Here is an 11306-nt window from a genome sequence, read left to right as displayed (position 1 = left end):
AGCTAAGTCCAATCTGTTGCCAATGCAGAGACACTTATCAAAGATCATGGCTTTTGAAGGCTCTGCAGAAAAGCTGTAAACAGAAACAGCAAATGATATGAAGACAACACATTTGGCCTGAGTCTTAAAGATGAAGCACTGCCTAAGCTTAATATTTATCTGTATGTTTAGGGATAGTAGAGGAAAGCCTTTGCCACAGTGAAAAAGAGGAGACTATGACAAGTGGTGTTTTCCAGGGGTCAGTGAGAAAGTCTCAGCTTGTTTTCCTTAAGAATCACCAGCAAACACTTTCCCCTCTGAAAAAGAAGACATCAATGCATAGATCTGGTGAAATCCAAGCACTACTTCCACTAGACATTATTTTTGAGAAGACTACATATATAAATTGGTTAATGTGAACTTGTAATTAGGATTCAACTAGAAAAAAAATGGTATTATAGCATCACCCTTTCCTCAGAGATGCACAAAGCAAAAGCAGACAAGGCCTAGAATGTATTTAATTAGCAACTCACTTTGTCTTATCTAAGTAGGATTTAATAGTGTATCCACACTTAAAACAAACAAACAAACAAAAAAAACCAAAACCCTTTCTTACTCTCAGCACTGAATACAGTAATAGTCACCTGAATAGGTACACAGAAATATAGCAAGGGAAAGCTTGGCTAATCCCCCAAGCCCACCAAAATAACCTGACCAACAAATGAGACAAATCTATTTGGCAGAAGGATTTGGTTCTCTTTTTTGGTAGTTTCTTTTAACTTAAAAACAAACAAATAAACAAACAACAACAAAAAAAAACCAGATGTGTATTGGAATCAAGAAGAATCAAGCTCAAGATAGTCACAAAAAATAAATGATGTATTTTTCCTCCATAGATCAAAACTATAACAAACAAGACAATTGTATCAAAGTTCAGTGTCCAGAATTTTTTTCTGTAATACAAAAAGAGATATTGCAATTACTTTACTGCTCAAGAATTTCCTTGTTCAAGCTGCTGAATTCTTCTCTCATTGAAGTTTTGTCAGTAACTTTCTTTAAACTACCACGTACAAAGAATTCTTTATCACCCTCATCTTTTCTAAAGCTCTTCTTTTGTTCTAGAGAGTTTTGTAGCATGCTCCTCTATAAATTTACTCAAATGCTCTAGATCTCTGTCACCGCCTTCAAATTTAATGGGATTGTTCTTCTTGTCCCTTGGAGCAAAGTAGATGGTGGGGAATCCTTCCACTTTGTAGTGATCATTTGTCACATCGTTGGCAGTAGCATCCATCTTGGCTATGACTAGATTTTTCTCATTCTTGTATTTTTTGCCTAGCTCAGTATACACCGGTTCTAGTTTCTTGCAGTGTCCACACCACGGGGCATAGAACTCTATGAGAACATCACTCTTTGGATCCATTACTATGGTATCAAAAGTTTTACCCACTACCACTTTCACAGGCCCTTTGTTATTTTTTGGCACTGGCTGTGACTTCACAATAGGCTTCAGTTTTCCTAGGAGAAAGGATAACACACACCATTGTTAATTACAGTAAGAGCAACCCTTGTATTTCCACTAAGAAAAAAAGGGTAAGAAGTACATCTTCACACCAAAGAAAAGCACTGCACTAGTAATCAATTTCACCTCTGCAGGAAACTCTGTCTAGCTTGCTGATGACATTTAGTACAGTGAACTCATGAAACAGGGACAAGCTGTTTCACAGCACCCCAGCAGCTTTCTCCCTCTGCTCACAGGTATTCAGCCATAATGTGTTTGACAGCAATTTATGTATTACACTTGCCATGAATACGAATAATCACCTGACACTTCAAAGCTACGAGAACATTTTAGGCTTGCCAAACACATCTGCTGTTAAAATACTGCTAGATGCCACAGCACAGTTTCAACAGCAAAGTTAACGAAGTGAGGTTAAAGAAAAAAAAGGGAGGAGGGGGAAGGCAAAGAACATCCAATAAGATTTAAGCCATAAAGCATTGTAAGACTTCACATATGATTTCACTGCAGCCATGAATATCATGTGAATATAATTCAGAAGAATATCCACTGAAGGAAAAAGCAAAGCAAATGGCTCTTTAGAAAAAAAAAGAAAAACAATCCTTTACCTTTTTTGAATGCCAGCACAAACTGCCTGAGGGCATCAGAGTCAAACTCTTCTGGCTCCATGGCATATTTCTTGCCACCTTCATCCAGAATGGCAACATTTACATCCTCTCCACTCTCAAGCAGACCTAGATCTTTTATTTCAGAAGAATAATCTTCCTCATCAGAAACAGCAAACACATATTCAGGGAAGTCCTTGGCTACTTCTAGGACTTTGCTTCTCCAGTACTGGGTAGCTGAAGAACCAGAACACAGCAGGGTTAGTAATTTCTATTTACTTGTTTCCTTCTAAAACAGAAGAACAGGGAACTTAACTTACCAACACGATAGTCAAAACTAAAGTCAACAGTGTAATAGACAACCACTAGAGGGCGCTTAGCATATCTTTTAGCATCATTGGAAGGCTTGCGATGACCAACTAGAGGCAAAGCATGTTTCACTACGTGCTCTTTGATCTCTGATTCATCTGTAGAATACTGCTTTAAAAAAAAATAAAAAAATAGGGACAAGACATCATGTAAGTGCTGATTCTGTTACACAGTACTGGAAACTAGTATCATACATGAATAAGAAAGGGATATGTTATAAGCAATGCCTGCATCATATTCTTACTCACTTTAAGATCCAAAACATACATCTTGGATTCATGCTTTGATTGAAATTTTTCCGGCTGCATGACAACCAGTTTTCCAGGAGATACTTTCAATAGTTTTGCAATCTCGTTGCTGAAGGTGTGATGGAACTTGTAATCTTCTCTTAAACTGTTAGCTAAAAGATTAAAATTAAGGAGAATGAAAAGTCACCAAGAAGTGAATTGATGGCTTTCATCAAATCTTGTTACTGCAAGGACAGTGACTAACGCAGGCATGGAACAACTCAGGGTCTTAGAGAACAGCTCTTGCCCCCAAACAGAGTGAGAAAACATACTTTGAGAAGCACTAGTTGAATGCTACTCAACTGCTTATCTACTTGATGATTTAGAATAAGTATTTAAAAAAAAGTACTGAACAGCTTCCAAAACATACACAGTGAAGCAGCTGCTTTTTTCAGTCACCTACTCTTGGCTTTCCTCCAAATAAGAATAGAACTGGAAAGGAACTCTGGAAGTCACCTAATCAATTTCTTTCAGGGCTACCTGGGAGACAGTTTTGTATCTTTCCACGCTGGAGAATCCAGATGAAAACAACATCAGAAGCAAGCATAACCACAGAAAGAGAATTTGCCCTTACTACTCTGAATGATCAAACAGAAAGCAAGAATGGCTGCACGTAGTTCCATCACGTGAGACACAGACATGGATTAGAGGGCACTTCCAGTGCTTTTCACTGGAAGCAAACACCGTTGACACATTAAGGAGCGCTTTAACTTGACCAACAATTTTTAAGAATAAGCACTGCCAGGAAGGGCCTAGCTAAAGTCATTCAGAGATGGATAATTTTCCTTCCTTCAAGTCCTCCCAAGCTGAACAAGCTCAGCAGAGTCCAGCATTTGGAATGGTCAAGTATAAAACTAGTAAAAGCATATGGTATAACTAGCAAGACATTTTGATCTGTTCCTCAGCTAAGAGTTTTCCCATCTCTCTAGGTCACATATTTTTAGAGACACCACATCAAGAGTATATTATTTCCTGTGACTGACTTACTGTGACTTCAGTTACATGCACAAGATCTAGTATGAGGTTTTTTCCCCCTTGAGTAGAAGTGGAAGATCACCCTCGAGTCTCTCTCTTCCTTTTCCCTTTTTAAACTCCCTTTACTGAATTCAGAGAATAAATAAGGGAACTTCCCATGCCCAAAGCCTTGAGCAACAAGGCTCAACAAATCACACTTCTAATATTTTAAACCATGCATTACCTGCTTCCTGATAGAGCTGATAGGCTTCATCAGTTTCTCCACTAAAAACACCAATGATAATGACATCATCTCCATCCTTCAGAAATTCCTGTACCTGCTTCGTAGCCTGAATCTGCTTAGATGGAGGACCAGCCTGTTCAATCATGTAGTCAACAATACCTGTTAGACAAATCCACACCCAAGAAGTTGCTTAAATATTTTTTGAACTGAAAGCTTCAGGCACTTCCTGTATAGAAAACCATAATAGTATATTTCACATTGACACCTTCATTTCTGTGCAATCTTTCCAAAATAACCAACAAAGTGATCAAGAAAACGGTCATAGTCTTCAAGTGCTCCAGTTCTGGGTATTCTCTTTTAGGTCGGTTTCAGGAATTCCAGGTATGTCAGCTGACCTTTCAAGTAACCCACCTTTCTGAAACTTTAGACCCTTCACCATCTCATGACCCTCTATGAGACAGTATTACACTTGGTTATTCCTAATTTTTCTACAAGCTAGTATTGAGCACTTCACCAGCCCTTATAGGGCATTCAAGTGCAACTAATGGCTGCCCTTTTACTCATACTGCTTGCTTGCATATTTAAATTACTTTTATATTAAAGGAGCTTGTTAAGGAGCATAGGGTGATGTTACAAAGATGAAACAACTTTATACTCATGGCATATGTAGGTACATGGCATATGTATGTTTTTTCACCTTCCCCATGCTATTCTGTTGAACACATGTGTATGCTCTACATTTGTAGTCAAGCCCTTAAAAAGATTAAGAGTCACAATACCATATTTCTCTCGCGGACCACTGTAGTCATAAGGTTTGCCTTTGCGAAAGATTTTCAGCGTTGGATAGCCAGTAACATCAAACTTCTTTGCAAGCTCAGTTTCAGCCGTGGCATCGACTTTAGCCAGAGGAATGGGAGGTGTGCGCTTGCTGAGCTCTTGGGCGGCCTTCTCATATTCTGGAGCAAGCCTTTTGCAGTGTCCACACCTAAGGAATTTGGAGGGTGGAGGGCAGTTTTAATAAGCCAGGTCCTGCTAGCTACCTTCTACTTCTGCACTGGATGAGCTGCAAGCCTCTTTAGAAGATTTAGAAGAGGCATAATAGCAAAACAGCTTCACCAAGTGTGTTCAGAACAGGTGTGCTAGGAAAGCAGAGGCAACTCCCTTCTTGCTTACCATGGAGCATAGAATTCCACCAGAATTATGTCAGCATCTTTCACAACATCGTCAAAATTATCCTGGGTCAATACAAGAGTAGCTTCTGGTGGAGGGGTCCAATTGGGGTCAGAAATCTCCTTGACTTTGGCTACAATTGCTGAAAAACAGTTCAATAGCTCAGTTACAAAGTTTGCACTATCATTTCTGTAGTATATCAAAGGCAACAATAGACACCATATTATTACATTAAATATTTAGAAATTACCAAACAAATTCCATTCTAAGCAGACAGAAAAGGCAGTTTTTCCTTCTGACTGCAATGAATTCATTAAGTGATAAATACTGACAATTTACAGACCTGCTGTTTCCTACAGATCAATCCCTCAAAAAGCACAATATCTCCTACTGTAATCAAGCCATTATTCAGGAAGTCTTCCACGACTAAGAGAACCACCCACTACCAACACTGTCCTCTAACACACAGGCTTTAGAAGATTGGGCAAAATTTCAGCCTTCATAATATTATTCTACTTCACACAATGGAACTTGAAATCAAAGTCCTTCATAGTAATTCCTTCAAGCAGCAAGATCATACACTTCCTTGCTTTGTTACAAAGAACTACAAGGACCAATGCTTACCATCTTCTGTTCGAGAACCATCGTAGTCAACAGGCTGGCCTTTTTTCAGGATTTTAATGGTTGGGTAACCACTGACATCAAAACGACTTGCTAGCGCAGTGGCTGCAGTAGCATCAATTTTGGCAACTGGAATAGGAGGGTCATTTTCCTTCAGGGTTTTGGCTATCTTTTCATACTCAGGAGCAAACTGCTTGCAATGCCCACACCTGTCAAAGGAATACATACGTAAATATACAAATGCAAGACAGACATGGAGGAGTATTTTGCTACTCTGCATTTCCAGAAGGCCGTCTGCCAGACGTTCACATCATCAACCTAACACTATTTGTCTTGCTGTATTTTCAGATCTGGGAAGGGGGGAGGAGGGGTGAGAAGAGGGATAGGAAGGAATGATGGTGGTGTGAGGGCAAGAAAAACTATAGCCAGGTACTGTGTTTGTACAAATCCCAACCTTTTATTTTTCCACACTCCATTCTAAGTTTCAAAGCCACTGTAAAAAAAATTTAGCAATTACTTTTACAAAGTTGCAAACCTCGTACTGTGCTTCTCCTCCCTGCCCCCAGATACCACCTCACTCAAGACTCCAGCTTCTCCCTAGTTTGGGTATCCTAAATATAGTATCCTAAATTCAAACTAATGAGAAAAAGCATCCAGAAGTTAATTGGGCCCTAATGAATCCTCACCTCACACGCACCCCAGTATCAGAGCACCTGGTCTACTCAGAACTCTCTGGGAAGAGCAGAAGCTACTGCTGAAGAAGCTGGCACAACAGGGGCAGTATACAAAGCATATGAAGAAGCAAATATAGTTCAATAAACTGGAGACAAAGGAAAATGAAGATAGAAACTAGTATGTAACAGCCTGTATTCTTTAGTCTCTCAATTGGCAGGAGGGAATGCAGAGGAACAAAAAGAAAATACACTGGTTTGTGCTTCTTACACATCCTTATGCTTTGCTTCACATCCAGTTTTCATACTAGCAAACTACAACTACCAAACAGGGATAGAGTTCTGCATGACAAGACTGGTATTAATTAAAAGCCAAGTCTACTTCAAGCAAGAACATACTCCCCCCTCTTCCACTGAAACACTAGCACAAAATAATCACCTTGACTGCAAACATTTACTCTTGCTTTTCCCTTTAATAATCCTATTACTTTTGCCCATAGGAATGCAAGAGGAGATGCATCCTGCCTAAAGATCTTTGTATCCATGATAGCACCCCATAGTACTCTGGCGTTATTCAGTGTACACCAGTACAACAGCAGTCCACAAGGCACTATTAAAACTAGTAATACGAAGCAGCATTGTCCTCACATCATAACATCCTTCCAACAAAGACATAGATTCCAACTTCTGAAGGACAACTTCCTGACTAGGGAAGCTTTCTCCATTTATATGAGTGCACAAATTCTTGGTAGGCCAACGGGACAAGATAGCAAGCTGTCAAGTCACATCACATGGCCTTTCTGGGGCTGACTGCTCTCCAACAGGTACAGAGCAGAGACGGAGCCAGGACAGTGCTGCCCTTGGTGCAGGAGCCCTCAGCACAAGCGATGCAAGTCTTTTCCAACCTTGGTGATTCTATGATCTGAATGATCTCTATGACACTTGTGGTGACAGACACATGCTTTTATGGTACAGGAGCAATGGGACTTCCAGAACCATTTCGTGCCCTGGACAACATCACAGTACAGCACTACTCCTATACAAGACCTTAAAACCAGTCATGATCCAAATATCTGCTTTTTCACATTATCCAACTGCTGTGTTAAAAATGCCATCAAGAATTTCTCACTCCTTAAAACCACTCCAATAAAGACAACTGGGAAAAAAAGTAGATACAAACAAAAGCAACTATTTCTACCTCAAAATCAACAAACTCCCAAGCATGTTTTCTAGGATTGCACATTGCCAAAGAAGCTCCTAGCACCCATCTCACACTGCACTAAAGGAGGTATCACAGGCTGCGAACCCACCATGGTGCATAGAATTCCAGAAGCACAGTGTCCTTGTCTGCAGTAAAGCTGTCAAAGTTTTCATCATTCAAAACTAACACACCATTTTCTTCTTTAACTTCATCATCATCATCATCATCATCATCATCATCTTCTTCATCATCATCATCAACTTCTTGTATAACAGATTCTGGAAAAATAAAATGTAAAAAAATTAATAATTGGTACAGATTAGGTTGTGTGAAGTTTAATGTTAAAGTAAGTCTATCAACTTAACGACAGATTAAGTAGACCTCATAGTTAGAAAAAGAAAGCATCAAAACAGGTTAATTTCTCCTTCACATTTGACAGCTGCCCAGGTTTGCAAAGCAACTGGACTCAGGCGTTTGACCTGCCCCATTTCATTTTCACACATGCTCTGTTAGCTTCACCCAAGTCTCAGTACACATTGTGCTCTTCAAAGCAAGTTAGAAGAGACACAGTGAGAATTAATATATCCCAACCTCTGCAACACTTGCCACTAAAGTATCTTCCTGAATCATGGGAAAGCAGGGCACCAGATGCGCCTCCTTGGGCAAGACGGGCACAGAGTTGATACCCAATTTCAGACTTGTTGAGTGAGTGCAGGATCGCAGCAATATCACACAGCACCCCAAAACTCCTACTCAATGTGTGTGGGGATGTGAGGTGCTCTTCTGAAACAAATGGAGTCAGAACTGCCCTCAGGAACTTCAGGGAGGCCTCTGGCCTAACACCACCAATACAAAACAGGCCTTTGGAGAAGACACTTGCTAAATTAGAGAAGCAGGGTTTACACATGAAACCTGGTGCCAAGACACATCAACCAGTTCAGTCTGCCTTGACTTGGAAGTTGAGACTCTTTCTCTAACACTTGATTGTTCGCGTCTTTTAAAGATTTTTGTCAAAACTTCTAGAATTCTAGTCAAATCTTACTGAATGGTTCCAAAGGAATTTCTGTCAGAGGACAAGTGATGAGAATACCTAATCCCTAATACAAACCATATGTCGTTGCAACTAAGGACCTTTTAACCACTGTAAGCTCCAGCAATTAAAAGAAGTACAATGAAAGTTGAAGTTTCATTGTTCAAAACAGTATAGTATCTACATTTTTAGCTGGCTTTTGACTAAGTTGACACGACTGACTGCAGTAGGCAGTAGACAATGTACATGCAGTTTACTTGTCCAGGACAAGAATGCTGAAAATACTTCTGATTTCACCTGAAATTTGAAATGCAAGCATTAGAAGCGTGTAACATCCAGTGGGAAGGTACAAGCAATAAAAAAGAAGAATTCCTAGGCTATTCTCAGGCCAAGAGCAAACCATAGCAACAAGCTCACCACAGACACCACAGACATTAAAAATCACATATCATTAAACATCAGCAACCATTTTTCCATGAAAAAAAAAAAAAAGATAAAAAGTGTGTAAGCTCTCACAAAACAATACACTCGTGCAGAAGATATGCTTATTTTAATTTGAATGCAACTTTGTATGATAGTAAAATATTCATGTCTGATGAGGTGAGAGATCACAGGGGATCATTTCCCACACAACAAAAGTCACTTGGATCAAGTTTCTCAGCAACTACTATTGTTGTATCTGATTGAAGCTAAACTTTAAAACTGGACAACACTTCTCTGTTGCTGCATCAGAACAGTTGCAGGAAAAGATTAAGCTTCCAGAGAGAACTACCAAGGCATTCATTTACCATGGTGAAAAAGCCAGTTTTTCAGGGGGTTCAGCAGTCACAACTTCTTCTAACAGCGCTGCATGGGTCTGAGGGATGTTTCACAACAGGATGTTCAAGGTTGGTCTGTGCCTGAACTCCCTCCCAGTGAGCTGTACCATGCCTGTTGCTTTTCAAAGGAAAGCACGTCAGACTTGATTTTCACTGACAAAAAAAAGTCTGAGCAAAATTTGTCAATTTCAATTCTGCTCATGCAGCTCTGATTCTAACCATCAGGCTGTTACTTTTGTTTCTGCTCACCAGGCCAACCTTCCTTCCCCGATGAGAAGGAACACCCCCCATAACAGCAGCATATGCTCAGAGTCTGGAAAAGCAACAAAGATTCTGCTATGAAGGTGAAGTGCTAAACCACAAGATCTAACATATACCATTGAAGTAATTTTGTATCTTTCAGTGGAAGTAGCTGTGTGTCTGTTTTTTGTTTTTTGGTTTTTTTTTTTTTGACAGGGATGTATTTAGATTGCTACACAAATACACACAAGCACTTCCTCCACCCAGAGGAAGGAGGTATGGAACAGCAGGACTCCAGCCTGCCCCCTGCTGAAGCAGAGCACATGTTTCTGGGAAACCCACGAACTCATCCCCCTGGAATCTACAACTTCACAAACACCTACAGCCACCTGAGCTACCTCTAATATATCAGGGCTGAAGCTCTTCAGGAACTACCCGAGGAGATAAGGGGCGCCCTTCATTAAGGAACTTTATTCAGCATTAATGATTTATATTTTTTAGGAGAGCTGTCACAGAATGAGCAACTGACAGCTGACATGGCAGAAGTAGTGTGATAATATTTGTATAACACAGCTCATGAAAACAAAGCAGCTGCATGCAATGAAGTATTTTGTTTCTTGAAGCTATATGCAAAGGAGACGGTCAAAGCAATGAAGCAACAGCTTTGCTAGAGCCTGTCTTCCAGTAAAACTCCAACAAAATATTCCCAGAAATTTCTACACAAGTACGTAATTAAAAAAATATATAATAAAGCTGACCCTTGTTTTAAAACTTCACATATGTGGTGCTGACTGGCAGGCCTTTGTCAGGACGATGGGTTACTCTGAAACTAACCCATACGCTTGGCTTCACCGAGATTTCAACACTTACTGGAAATGTGGCCTAGCCATTTTTTCCTCAAGTGAAATGGATCCTGTACGAAAGCCAGTGAAGTGTAGATGCAGCTCTTTCAGATTCTGCCCGAGTTTCCTTTAAGAGGGGCATTACCGCATCTCCTATCTGAGCACAGCGAGGTGACCTCCATCTCCAGAAAAACACGAGTCAAGATACGTCATACGTCGCCAGGTGATTCAAAAAGCCATTTCAGAAACGCAACCTCCATCTTTCCTGCGGCGCACTGACCGCACGTTCCCCTCCTTTTCCTTCACGTGTGTGCAAAGGGACTGGCGGCCACCACCTGCCCACTATCAGCACTAGCCTCGCCTTTCTCCGAGCGTCTTCGCTGTGCCGCCCCAGCCCAATTTCGCTCCCCAGGACGACCGCACAGCAAGCTCGGCTGCACGTCAATTTCGGATGGATCCCCGCACCGACTGATCGCGGCCCCAGCTCGCCCGGCGGCCTCCGCCCTTCCCAGCTCCCGCTGCCCGCTCACCTCCGCCGTCCTCCTGCGCCACCAGCACGGCCAGCTGCGCCATGGCCAGCAGCAGCAGCAGCACCCCACAGTCCGCGCTGCCTCATCTCGCCGCCGCACAGCAAAACAACGCGACCCCGCTCCGACCCCCCGCGACTCGGGCGCACACCGATCGACCCAGCCTCCCCGTCCGGCCGAGCGCCTGCTCTGAGTTGCCGCCTCCTCATTGGCCGCCCGCGGGCCGCCAACC

The 11306-nt window shown here is 41.4% G+C and overlaps 1 protein-coding gene across 1 annotated transcript; it reads right to left on the bottom strand.

Moving 5' to 3' along the window:
* Positions 1–783: 783 nt before the first annotated feature.
* PDIA4 (protein disulfide isomerase family A member 4) lies at positions 784–11300 on the bottom strand. Its single transcript, XM_031552709.1, is given in 11 exon segments — positions 784–1494; positions 2104–2337; positions 2421–2580; positions 2718–2869; positions 3955–4113; positions 4734–4939; positions 5128–5266; positions 5749–5954; positions 7727–7895; positions 11078–11141; positions 11143–11300. Coding segments are annotated over 11 exon segments (2046 nt in total). The 5' UTR covers positions 11284–11300; the 3' UTR covers positions 784–1078.
* Positions 11301–11306: the final 6 nt, after the last annotated feature.

This window comes from Meleagris gallopavo, chromosome 3 (genome assembly GCF_000146605.3).
Source record: "Meleagris gallopavo isolate NT-WF06-2002-E0010 breed Aviagen turkey brand Nicholas breeding stock chromosome 3, Turkey_5.1, whole genome shotgun sequence".
NCBI classification, from domain to species: Eukaryota; Metazoa; Chordata; class Aves; order Galliformes; family Phasianidae; genus Meleagris; species Meleagris gallopavo.
This window is presented reverse-complemented; position numbering and strand designations above follow the sequence as displayed.